The sequence below is a fragment of the Dipodomys spectabilis genome, unplaced genomic scaffold (genome assembly GCF_019054845.1).
Source record: "Dipodomys spectabilis isolate Male_0828 unplaced genomic scaffold, ASM1905484v1 ptg000051l, whole genome shotgun sequence".
Taxonomy (NCBI): Eukaryota; Metazoa; Chordata; class Mammalia; order Rodentia; family Heteromyidae; genus Dipodomys; species Dipodomys spectabilis.
In genome coordinates, this window is record NW_024870728.1 from 6,428,691 (window position 1) to 6,442,515 (window position 13,825).

General features: G+C 38.6%; 1 protein-coding gene across 1 annotated transcript in view; it reads right to left on the reverse strand.

The window, feature by feature from the left end:
* Nyap2 (neuronal tyrosine-phosphorylated phosphoinositide-3-kinase adaptor 2) overlaps positions 1 to 13,825 on the reverse strand; it is a 236,552-nt gene that overhangs the window by 137,066 nt on the left and 85,661 nt on the right. The window contains 2 exon segments of the mRNA XM_042679277.1: positions 155 to 180; positions 182 to 454. Of these exon segments, the coding sequence (XP_042535211.1) occupies positions 155 to 180; positions 182 to 454 (299 nt within the window).

The following is a 13,825-nucleotide window of genomic DNA, read 5'->3' on the forward strand; positions in this document are numbered from 1 at the left end:
CTGATGCACAAATGAAGTACAGTCTTCTGGGTGTAATTCATCATCACACTAACAATGAAACCTCTCCCCCCGAGTTATCTTTTCTGGGACTTTGGGATTGGAGGACAGGGCTGGCCAGAGAAAGCAGGCTCCATGCAAGATCGAGAGACTTAACCTTCCACCCTCCCCGGGCCTTTCCCACTTACTGGCTGCTGCAGTGTTGACTGTCTCTGAAGAGGTGCTCAGCTTGGTGCTGGGGTCCCGCTTGGGCTTGGGTGGCGGTTGCCTCCTGGAGCCACAGCTGCTGTCGTCCTCGGTGCCCCCGACGGAGTGGAGGGACTGGGATCTCACGGTGAAGCCGCTGGAGCAGGGGTGAGGGAGTCGGTCCTGAGGAGCAGGCATGGTCATGAATCCCATGCGGAAGTGTTTGCCCGGGTAGCCCGCGTCGTGGCCTCGCCCCACGTCTCCACCTATGCTGTAGGAGGAAGTAGACAGTTTTGTGAAGAGGCCAGCGATCCAGGATACACACCTGCGCGCAGAGGGTCTCTTTGGAATGGGGGTGACCTTCAAATGTTACCTGTAGACCTCTGAGAAACGTGTCATTTTACAACACGCGGAGTTTTTTGTTTTTTTTTTTTTAATGGGACTTATTGTTGTTCGAGACAAGTTTGGCTTTGAAATATATTCTTAATTTTTATTTTCTATTATACCCTTCCATTACCTGATATTTCCCTTCATGGTTATAACTCCTATTCTATGACAATCTTTTCCTTTTTTCTTGAGAATTAAAAAAAAAAAAAAAGAATGAAGCTGGGAGCTGGTGGCTCATTCATGTAATCCTAGCTACTCAGGAAGTTGAGATCTGAGGATGGTGGTTCAAAGCCAGCCCAGGCAGGAAAGTCTGTGAGACTCTTATCTCCAATAAACCACTAGAAAACCAGAAGTGGCGCTGTGGCTCAAGTGGTAGAGCGCTAGCCTTGAGCTGAAGAGCTGAGGGACGGTGCCCAGGCCCAGAGTTCAATCCCCACAACCCACACAAAAAAAGAGCTCTTCAGATAATGCACTAACTATAGTTTGTGGTCAAGGTGGTTTGGACAGTTTAATGGAATGCCAAATTTTGTCTGGTCAGGAGTTCTTAGTGAAGCAAGTGAGTTCATAATTATTAAGCATATAAGTTGAATTTATCAAATAGAAACTATCAATTGCATTTGGCTGCTTTAAACAGGTGTTTTTTACAATAACTATTTAATCTATTTATCCTTCTCTAGTTTTTTTTTTCAAGAGATAAAGTTCCTGAGTTGATCTTTTCTGAAGATTGTTTTTGAAGGTGTCATTTTGAGCCAGGGCAGTTTTATTGGGCCTGATCAGCTTTGGGTCTATGCTTGTGCACACAGCAGCTCCAGACACAGTTGCTTTGTGGATGAATTCTCTTGTGCCAGTGGTCCCAGCATTATCCAAGAACCATGCTGTGACTCTCAACAGGACTGCTCTCATGGACATGATGAAGACCCAGTAACTTTTTGTAAGTGGACTAATGTTGTGCTCCTATGCCTGTTCTATTTCATGAATTGCATTGGAACAGTCTTTGTTTATCTCAAGGTATAGGAAGCTGAGAAATAAAATTGATGTTCTTTCTCTTAAATGCAGTTTTTTAAAAAAAATCCTCCAAGTAGTCTGCAAGCATTCTGTGCTTTTGCATGAAAATAGAAAAGAGAAGCAAAATAATTTGATTATTGTCGGAAGTCTTAGCACATAATTCTAGGTAGCTTGATTATCCAGTTATGCTTAGTGTCCCCAAAGGGGAAAATACTGATCAACACACTTTATCTTCAGTTGCTTTACATTGAGATAACACTTATTAGGGGCTTAAAAATAAACCAGGAATGGTGACAACAGCTCATAGTGGCTTGGAAATGGACCACTGAGTTCAAGTATCGTCTTTCCTGACTTCATGAAACTCCTCCTTAATTTATTTGCTCAATAATATTTTTCGGAATGAAATAAAACCACAGCAAAGCAGCTATTGCCAATCATTAGACAGGAGGAGAAGGGCGGGAAGAGAAGGGCAGGGGTAGAAAGGGTGGGAAGGAAAGGGAAGGGAAGGGAAGGGAAGGAAGGGAAGGGAGGGAAGGTAAAATTCAAGAGAAGAAAGGAAAGGATGAATACATTCTTAAATAGGTGAAGGAATTCTTGACCTCTCTGTTTTCCAAAGACCTTCAGATACCTTAGAAGCTCAGTTGTACTGCATTAGAAAGTCTTAGAGAATAAAACTATAACATCTAGTAAAGTGTAAGTATCTACTTCTGAGATATTTCTATTTCCTTAATATTCATTATAGACAAAATTTCCTACTTAATTTTCTTAACTGTTGATTCACCTAGTAAAGTTTGAAAAACTATTTTAAAATAGAAATGTCTCTAAGGTAGAATTTAGGAGATGGTTCTTAGGTGCTTTCTATGCTGTTTACTAGTGGTGATTATGACGGAAAGGACTAGGAGTGGGTTTGAACTGCAAAAAGGGAGATTTTTTTTCTAGACTTTGCTCCATCTCTCAATTTCATTTGTCAGTAGCAAACAATAACAAACATCCTTATGAAGTATCTGACTGGATTTCTTAGACATGTATGAATGGGAAAAAACATGGACATATGGGTTATGGAAGCTTGTTGATTCTGCCTTTGAAGATAGATTTTATTCTACTCTTTTTAATCTTAATTTTTGGCTTCCACTGCCTTCATAACATGGTATTCAAGAAAGATTTTTTAAAAATTCTTTTCATTGTGTCTTGTATATTATTACAATGTTTGCCACAAGCTTAAAATTCCAGTTGGAACAATAATGAGAAAATGAGCTATTTTCCCTCCTCAACTGGAGACTTATCACAATTATAGGTCCATCGTGGATAAAAGCAGAAAAGAGTCAACATGACCATTAGACTATGATTCTGGCATTTAATTCCCACGATCACTTTCCAGTGAATCAAACTTTCTTTTAAATCTGTCCATTTTTTCTGAATGTTTGAGTTGAGGTTCAGACACTAAGCATATCATCTTTCTCCTTTTTTATTGTTAAGGTGACGGACTGAGGGGTTACAGTTACAGAACTCAGGTAATAAGTATATTTCTTTTCAAACTTGTTAGCCCTTCCTTCATTTGTCTCCTACTTTCCCTCTCCTTAACTCCCATACTCTCAAGTTGGACAGACCATTACCAACATAGTATCTTGTGTATATCACTGTTGCATTGGTTTCCCCTAGTCCTTTGTCCACCATTCTGTCATTCCTCTTCCCTTCCCTAATTCAAATAAACATATATACATTACCAAGGTACCAAAATCAAATACAGTGACCACAGGGGATATAAGTGGGGCTGGAAGTTCAATGCATGCAGCAAAGAGGTGGATAGCCAGGATGCCAGGAGCATGAATTAAGGCAAAGCAATGGCTTTGACTCTGAGCAGGAAGCAATGTGTCTGTGCAATGTTTCTATGCAATCAATCATTACATTTACATAAGGAGAAGTTTACCCAAACGAGCAGAAAATGATTCGGGATTTAAGGAGGGGATGGACAGTCTTGATGATGTGGGGAGCTTTCTCTTCTAGTTGTGATGACTCTGGCCTTAATGTTTCTCTCCTAGACAATGAGAGAACTGATTTTATCTGACTCTGCTTTCAATTATTTTTCATCCACCTGTCTTTTCCTCATTTCTATTAGATCACTGAACAATGGGTACCTGAAAGATTTAGACAGCTAGCTCATGCCACCTGGGGAGATCCATGCATGCATTAATGCACACAAGCATTTATCGGAGAACTACTAGAAATAATTGTAGCAGCAATTTTTCTGTTACTTTTGACCTAAATAGGTCCTGTACCTCTTCTCGGACAGATAATTAGCTCTGCAGCTCCATTTCAGAATTAGCTTTTTATCAGTACAAAACAATCTCATTTGACTCTATCTGCTTTTTGTTCATAAATGTACTTTCACACACACACACACACATACACACATACACACACACACTTCTTTTAAGAGAAAATTAATGTGTGCTTCAAACAATAGCAAGCTTAAGTACAAGTTCAGTTTGACCTGTCTAGCAATACAAGACAAGGACATTCAAAAGAGTTTGATACAGAAAAGCCACTGTTCAAGTCAAGGCCAAAAGTAAGCATTAAAAATGGTGGCTTATGTAGATCCAAGGGAACAGGAAAGATGAGAGTCCAAAGCAAACTGTACTCTGTGGAATGAAGTCTACAATCAGTTTCTAAATTTGTAAAAAGACTTGTGGAGTTTTCAAAATGTAGAGATTACGGGATCCAGTAGTGAGGATAATTTATTTATGTCTGTTGAATCAGAAACACTTAAGTGTGGCCAATGAGTTTGTTTTCAAAACAGTATCCATTTGTTTCTGATACTATTAATCGAGAGCCCCCCCCTCCCGAAATGTTCAAGCAATAGGAACAGTCAGAAGATATAGTTATCAGGCGAGGTGTCACAAATAAGCATATCTGCAATGCTTCAGTCAGAGCTTCTCTAGGTCACCACATAGTAACGAAACAATCTCTAGGCCCCAGTGTTTTATTACAACATGGAAGTATTTCCTGCTTGTATGTATTGTGTGGCCTGTCCCACAGCTGTAGTTCTGTTCCACATGTTGTTTTTATTCTAGGGTCTTGTCTAAATGGGAGTATATTATTTCCCTGACAAAGAAAGAAAATCATGACAGAAATGCACAATGTCTCTTAAAACTGCTGTTCAGCCGTGGCATATAATCTGTTATTCACATTCTACTGACTACAACCAGTCTAAAAGTAAGAACTTATGAAGGCTGACATGACAACCAATAACCTATTCAGGGGCTTTGTGCCTCCAATCTGCTGTGATTTGAATATGTCCCCACAAAAAACAGCATGTGTTGGAAGCCTGTTTCCCTCACAAGTGTGTTTGGGAGACAGGACCTGAGGAGCTCACCTTTGTAAGTGGATTAATCCTGATTAGAAAGGAGCTTAAGTCTTCCATTTTAGTCTTTTGGTCACTCTTGTCATGTGATACCTTACACTGTATTCTCAGAGAGTAAGAAGATTGGACGCAGTCCTTTGATCTTGAACTTCTCAATCTCCAAAATCTGTTGAGCCAAATCAAAGTCTCTGGTTTGTAAATAACTGGGATTACGCTCTTCTTTCACAGTCAGAAAAACTTGCCTGCCATACTGTCCTATCATCCTGGGCTCTGCCTCATTAAAAGTCCTAATCCCACATATGACATACTTATTCTTGAAAAACAGAGCAATTGCATGCACTGAGGGGAGAATCAGGAGATTACACTCTTTTTTTATAAGGAACTCCGGGTGAGAAGGTACAGCTTCTTTCACGGTGAAAGAAACACGGAGTGGACTGGAGTGAGGTTCCTCAGTGCCTTTGATACCTCCTACCCAGGTGTGACTTCTCAAGGTCACAGAACAGCACGGGCCCAAGAAGGGTGTGGTTACCAAGAGTCCTAACTTCTTATGAAAGAGAGATTAGGCCCACCCGCGGTATTAATGCAGGGGAGGTAACTTTGGGCTGATGGAGGCAGGGGATATGGAGTATCAGCCACAGTATCCACGCAAATTAACTGGAGTGAGGACTACATTTTAGCACATTAACTGCACTCTTCTCAGTTTCCCCTCAGTTGGAGTTGGATGGGAACCAAATAAACAGCTAGTCTCCAAACAGGAACACATCAGCTGCACCCTGAGAGATCAGCCACGGAGGTATATGGCTCAGATTGCCCTCAAGAGAGAATCATCTCTGAGAAGAGCAGTCGGCTGCCAGCTGTACTCTTCAAAACCTACCGCTATCCATAGCCAACTCTTAGCTAGAAGATAGGTGCAAGGAAATATCACACCTGGCCAAACAGCAATCCTGATTGTTACCTCACAGTCAGAAGCTCTTTCTGGTCCTTTCTCCTGTCCTCTTAGAGATTCCAGACCTAGGCTGTAACTTAAGGTTTGTCTACCATCCCCGCAACGTTCCTTCATACTTTCCCCACCTGGCATCACCAATAAACCTTTCACCTTTTGAACTCTATCTTCTTGTCTGATTCCTGTAGACTTGGTTTAATATGAAAGGGAGAAATTATACAATGTATGAATTAAGAACTCCAAAAAAGCAGGAAAGGGGAAGTCTAGAAATAAGCGGGAGACCCCAGACAGAAGAAATGCCTGTGGAAATAGGTCACTGTCCATCCTCAGACTGAACATTTACGAGGCAGTTGGGGAGTCAGGAACCAACTCTACTGTGGGAATACTTGGCGCAAGTTGAAAGTTACGTGGGCAGAAGAAAGCAGAGTCTTTTTGCAATTACACTTTACCACTCAAGATAGATTAAGCCTGACACATCTCATGTTATAAAAATAAAAACAAGTTTCATAATCCTGAATTTAAACAAGCATGCTTTCTCTCACCCAATGAAAGTAACAGTGGAATATCAAGCTGTCTATTGGTGGGATTTTTCCATTATAGAACATAAAGAAGAAAAGTATTGCTGAAACCAAGGTTAGGCATATTTTTTGAGATGTAATTGATAATGTATTTGTAAACTTCTCCCCACATCAAGTTATTGGCTAATGCACATGTTGTGCCTTATACTCATTCATTATAGGATCTATAATTTAGAGCTACTGAATCCCTCAGGACAATTTCTTACTTGTTAATTTGCTGTATAAACCTTGTAAAATTGTCAATATTCCTTCATAGCACATATGAAACACTTGGTTCAGAGTTTTTGTTTTTGCCTTTTTCAAGTCCTGGGCCTTGAACTCAGGGCCTGGATGCTGTCCCCGAGTCTCTTTGTACTTGAGGCTAGCACTCTACCACTTGAACTTCAGCACCACGTCCAGTTTCTTCTGAGTGGTTTATTGGAGATAAGAGTCTCATGGGCTTTCCTTCTCTGGCTGGCTTTGACTGCAATCCTCACATTTCAGCCTCCCAAGTAGCTAAGATTACAGGTGTGAGCCACTGGCATCCTGGTTAGTTCAAACTTTGATATGTAACATGCAGTCAATGTCAATAATTCTAGTTTTCAAAGGCTGTTTATGTTAAAGCTTTTAATTTTGTTAAGAAAATCATCATGCATAAGTCCACACCTGTAAAGCAAGGCATATGGTACCAGTGAACAGAGCCTCAAAAAAGAATTCACACAAAGAAAAATCAAAACAAGTGTTATATTTAACTCCAAGAGACAAGATAAGCCAGACACATATAGCCTTTGTCTTCTAAACTTTCTTAAATACTTACTCTATTCTTTCAAGACATTCACTGATCAGATTGATAAAGAAAGGGAAAAAATAGCAACTATGAAATTCTACAGATGCTAGTCAACAAGGATGGTCTCACTGTCTCAGAAATTTTGCTCCTGGCACTGGTGGCTCAGGCCTGTGATACGAGCTCTCACTTTCTCTTTCTTACATTCATAAAGCTAAATAGGGATCCCTACTACCAACTGAGAAACCTCTGCGGCCCACCAACCTTGGAGATTCTTGCTTCAAAACGCCCTCTCTTGTGGATAAATATCCACTTAAGCCCATGTACACTTAAGGTAGTTGAGCATAGAGCCAAGAAACCAGAAGTTTACATATTTTTCTCCTAAACAGGTAATATTTTTCAACTAAATGTGCTAGCTTTAGGATAAATGTATAGTTCATTACAACGGAAGTGTTATGGAATGTCATCATCATCACACACCAGGCGTCCTGCCCAGAGGTTATTCCCATTCATTCACTTGCATGAGAAACTCTTCTCCTCCATATCCCGCTCCATGATTATTGTCACTGGTTGTATAAAGTGCAAAAGAAAAAAAAAAAAAGAAAGCAAGTCCACTTTGTAGACAGCTAAATAATGAGCCTAGTTAGATAATGCTGTGGACACAGGCTGGTTTTCCTTCCCTTCTCCTAGCATGGAATGTCTATCAGATAATCAGTTTTCTCCCTGTCAAATGCTAGATCCTCCTGGGCACCATGACTGTTTTAAAGGCTGGCAAATGTTTCTAGTCAGATGAATCAGAGTGAACCCCAAGCGCTGTGTGTAAGTTGCGTTGGTTTGAAGCCCAGCCTGTGCTTGACATTCTAAGAAGAAATTCGTAGGATCAGGTCTTACACCATTGTACAAGACCAGGAGGAAGTTCTACCTGCAAATAGAATAATCCCAGGACTCTTCAAGTACATCACCAAATTCTAGTTTGTAGGAGACCATTGTGAATGGGTTTTCCGATTTTTGCAATGGGAAAAGCCCCAAACAAGCCAATCAAATACTCTCCAGACAGCCATCTTGGAATAAAAGCTGGTGGCTGACTTGTCAGGAAAGATCTGGTGATGGGGAAGAACAAGAAATGTTCTTGTATTCATTTCTCATTTGGGAATATTTTTTGTTTTAGCATTCTGAATGGAAATAATTATCTACCTTATACACTTGCCTCATGATTTTTTTTTCTAATCGTGCATAACACTTGCCTGCAGAAAGTTGGCTCCAGAAAAATTAAACTATGTTCATATTTTCTTCCAAATGGTTTGCTCGCTATTAGCTTTAATGTCTTCCCTCAGCCCCACTTGCTCATGCAAGCAGGAATCTCCAGATTTCTTGCCTTAGGATCATTTGTTTTCACCATTTCATATCTTTTATAATATCTGTTTTCTACTTTTATGTTGCTAATGTCTGAACAATGTTAGATTTTTTTCAGACATCAATTTCCTGTGTCTGGTCTTTTACTGATGCTTCTTGAATGTTAAGGTCAAGTATTAAAACATGCTTTTTATTCCTTTTTTATTAACTGTTACAGTGAATAACTTTTAAAACATAATAAAACAACAGGTGAAAAGAAAGTAAAACCTTATTCTAAAGAGCAGAAACTCAGCTTCAATTTTGTTCCTGATATCATATGCCATATTATTAAGTATCAAATGTCCTTAACAGGATATTTTAAGTATGCCTAAAATTCAGTATCTTAAAAAGAATGAGAAAAATATAACCAATCATTTACTCAGTAGCTGTCTAGTTGGGGTAGGGGAAATCATATATTTTCCGATTTTCATTTACTCCTCTTTATCTGAGGCAAAGTTCTCTTTTTGCCTTTGATTGTTGTAATGCATTTACATGATGTAAGACATTTTAAAGTCACCTAGCAAGGTGGCGGATCAAACAGAGATGCTACAGAGGGAATGTTTGTTTTCCCCCACATTCATAGTTCAAATCCCCACCTACAAGTAGATGATACTTCCAGGTGATCCTTTGGATGATAATTAAATCAGAACAGGTCTTTTGGAAGTGGAATTAGCACCTTTAGGAAAGAAGATGGTCATCCATTGCGCTGGAAGCAGTCTATCAGCAAGCACTGTATCTTCTGGAGCCATGATTGTGGATTTCTCATCCTCTAGAATAATGTAAAACAAGTGTCTGGAGCTTTTAAGCCACTAAATCTACAATGTATTGTGTTCATCACATGAGTAGACTAAGACAAAAACCAATATAAGCATTATCTTCTTGATCTCTCTTCCTGGCTTGCCATGCAACACTGTAGCAATTGCTACCTTTCTGTTTCAGCTATAAAGTAGTAAATTCAATAATTACTGTTCACCCCAAAATACCATGAAAGAAAATATATTCCAGCCAATAGACATATTTTGCTTATTTTTATTAACAGATGAAAATTAGAGCCCAGGAGAATCTTGAATAAGGAGAAATGCTTGAAAAACAAACACATCTCTTTTTAACCCCAAAGTGCTTAGCACCAAGTGTTTGAGGTATTAGTGCAGCATATTACTCTGAGGACTAGTCTTTATAAAAAAAAAGTTAGAAGGCAATTTAAAAAAAGTGAGAAGGCTAGATCAGGAGGTAGAGATATATTTTTAAGTCTCTATCAACATTCTTTTTATTCATTTCTGAATGTCTAAAGATTCAGGACTGAAATGTAATGCTTATTAAAGTCAGAAGAAATTCTGTGGAGCATCTATAAGAGACTTAATTTTACTTAAAATATGACAAGTCATTTTGAGATTAACATATGTTATTAGTTTGGGGACTTTGTAACCTAAAATTAAAAGATTTCTTATTTATATATGTAAATAGCATTTCCTGACCCTTTGAAGTGCTATGGCTTGAAGAATAGAAAAGTATATGGAAAATAACTCAAATCATAATATTCAGGTTCAGTTTAGAACCTAGTTTATAGAAGTTCACACTGTGGGAGATAGCTTCCAAAAATTCAGCCAAGAAGGGGAAGTTCTGGAAAATGTATTTTATTTGTGTCTTCAAAACTGACATAAGCTTTGAATATGATTTGAGAACCTGCCAAGTTTAGCTAACCATATGTGATTCTCTTTTTTTTTTTTCTAATCTAGAAGTAGATGCTAGAAATACAGAGTGTTAACGTACAATGGCCTTGACTTCCTCAGCAGAAGGGGCTAACTGAAAACCCTAGAATAATAGTCTAAAGTTTCTAAGAGTATCATTTTTAAGTAGGACGAAATAGCTGTTGAAGAATTTAATTCAGTGATTCACTAGTTGCTGACACTGGTCTCTGACTTTTTGTTGGACAGAGAGGAAAGGCAAAGAAGTGTTCAGTGTCAGGAAAGAATGACAGACTAAGACTAGTATGAATACAACACCCTGTGATCAGATTTTCTCTTAGAGATGTTTCTCTTAGAGGAAGAACGAGGAGACTACAATGGAAGACATTTTAACCACTGACAAGGGCTGGGAAATCCCAGAGAGGAAGTGCTTCTTCAGCTGATGTATAACATGAGTAAGACTTCATCAGAGGAGAGAGAAACATGGATGGAAGAGGATCAGGATACTGGCAGAGATGGAAGGAATTGAGAAATGAGATAGGAATATTCAAGGGGAACTCAAACAGATCTTGTTTTCTTCTGTTTCCAATGGCTGAAACAGAGCTTGGCCCCAAATAAGCAACTAATATGTAACCATTACATAAATGAATATATACCTTCAAGAATGATGTGTGGGTTTCTCAAAAGCCTGGGCAGATGGTCGTGTGATTTAATGATACCATGCTCGGTTTCTTCCTTTCTGTCCGTTATCATTTGCTGGGGTTATGATGAAGGACAAAAGGAAACTCTGTGAATACTTAGGCAGTTAATTATCTCTCTCTTTTAAAAGTCAGTCATTTGAATTCAGGGATCAGCTTAATCCTTCCATCTTCATCTCTCTTGCCCTGCTTTGGCTTTTAGGAGCTCATCGTCACTTGGCTGAATGATAGCTCATCTTTCTACCCAGTCCTGCCAGACTTATCCTTCTAAACGCAGAGTTGTTCATGTCACTGTCTGAATTAAAACCCTTTGAGAGCTTTTCTGGTTCTTTTGACCAATAATTCAAATTTTCATGTGATAGCTGAGGTATTTTTACTATCTACATGCCAGAACTCATCTGCACAATTTTTCCCTTTCTTAACCTTAAAATCCCATAAAAAGATGGATTACCTAAATAGTGGTCCAGGTTGTTGACTGAAAGACAGAATTTAAGAGCGACCATGTGTCAGAAATGATGAGTCTTAAGGACAGAAAAGCAGGTTAAGTCAGAGCCTCACGGAGTCACTCTGACTAAATGGTGTCATTACATGTCATCGGATTTGATTTTCTTTGAGGAAACTTTTCACATCAGTAGGCTTTCTCCAAGCTGAGCTCAAAGTCTCACTTTGGCCTGTCTTAAATTACATAATAATTACCTTCTTACATTACATAATGATGTGTTATTTTACCCTGTCCCAATGGCCAATTTGAAAACAGCGTATTGGCTTCCTTGGTCAGTTCTTTGACACTGAGTGCATTGATTCCTTTAGTTTTATTTTCTTCAACTCAAAATGGGGACTGTCAATATCTATCTGTCATATTATTTTGTGGACAGTTCAAATGCTTAACATGATACAATGGAGACTCAGCAAATCTTCAATGAAAAAAATCCCTAGATTGGACTGCATTCTGTGTTATCTTTGTCAAACATTTTTATTTTTATGTTTTGGTCAGTCGTGGGCCTGAATTCTGGGCCTGGGCACTTTCCCTGAGCAATTCAGCTCAATGTTAACACTCTACCACTTGAGCCACAGAGCCACTTCCAGCTTTTTTCTACTTACGTGGTGCTGAGGAATCAAACCCAGGGCCTCATGCATGCAAGGCAAGCACTCTACCACTAAGCCACTTTCCCAGCCCTGAGCTTTTGATTAAAAGCCATGAATTCTGACTATCACAGGCAGGAGGCCATTCTCTGGTCTGCTGCCACACTTATATTCTAGAGAAAGAATTATATACTTAGTAGAATTATGTTTGGTCTTAAACATTAAGGCAGGTTAGAAATTGGCCTTGGAGACTGAATGCTCACAAACTTTGGATTAAAAAAAAAACAGAGAAACAATTCAGAAAAGTAACAGATGACGATGCTCTTTGGAACAGTTTCAGTATGTTTTCTCATCTGAAATGTTTTATGCCTCTAATAATGCACCTTAGGATTTCTAGAAGACAATCAGTGAGGTAGGATTTGAAACTGAGACCACCATTGAGTGTTTCCTTTATTGTTATTGCTTTGTGTGCAAAACTAGACAAATATGAATACTATTTTGAAGAACTGAGATTCTATATAGTTTTGGCAGACAAGAATAGGTATAACCCAAACATAGTTCTGTCTTCATTTTTCACAGCCAGAAAGAAAAGTTTTCTTGGAATTTATAAAGTTCCCAATTACACCGCCAGACGTCCACTGACCTTCTAGTTGAGAGATGGTATGATTTGCCTTGCCAAACAAAAATCACACGTTTGGAATAAAAAACATGTTAATGTCAGCTCTGTCTTAAACATAAAGCATTCCTCCTTCCCAAACACTTAGAGTACATGCTTATTCTGATCATGGTGTCCTAAGATACAATGGGTACTCTCAATTATTGGATAAAAATCACCTTCAACTACACAAACAGTATTTGGAGATTTAGAGAACTTGCATAAACATTTACTGACCATGTCTTTCTTTTCCATTACAGTCTTAACTACTACGGATAACCCTTTGAACAAGTCCCAAAATGATGATCTCACTTCTAAGTAATTGTTCCACCAATCACTCTCCGTATATCTTATCAAGATTCTACCACCAAAGAACCTCCTAAAATAGTTGTCTTAAAAGTGACCTCTTCTGATATGTGTGTGTTTATACATATATTTACATATGCATATATGTAAATGTATACATAGATAATAAACTATTAAAGGATCAAAAACCTCTTGAAATTTGGCCTCAAAAGAATAATTCTAGAAAGGCAAAACAGGTTATACTAGAAATCTGGTTTGGCACTGAAGTGATACAAGAAATAATACATCACCCAGAAATTCCCAATTTCTAAGAAAACTAAACAGCCAAGCTACTCTTTTTCCAGGAATTGCCTTCAAAGATGAATAATAATGTATGTCTGTGGGAAAAGACACAATTGATCTCATTCTCTGTCTCTGTCTGTCTTTCTCTCACACATGCACACAACCAAGCCCAGCACAAACATTTGTTCCCATAGTTCCATTCCATATAGAAAGCCCTTCTTCTAACTGTGTAACCACTTAGTAAATTCATTTTCCAGATAGATTCATTCATTCATCTATCAAATGGGGTAGCAGTAACTTATCCAATAATCCCTTAGGGTATTTGTGAGATTAAAATAAGAATGTAAAACCTGCAGTGCTTTTCATGCTTAACAACAAAAACATTTCACAAATCCTACTGTTGCTGAGAACCATACTGTCTTACATTTGTGGAGTCCATTAAAAAAATAAAACCTCATGCTTATAATTCTAAAATCTAGGCCTTTATCCTTACCATCAGAGTGA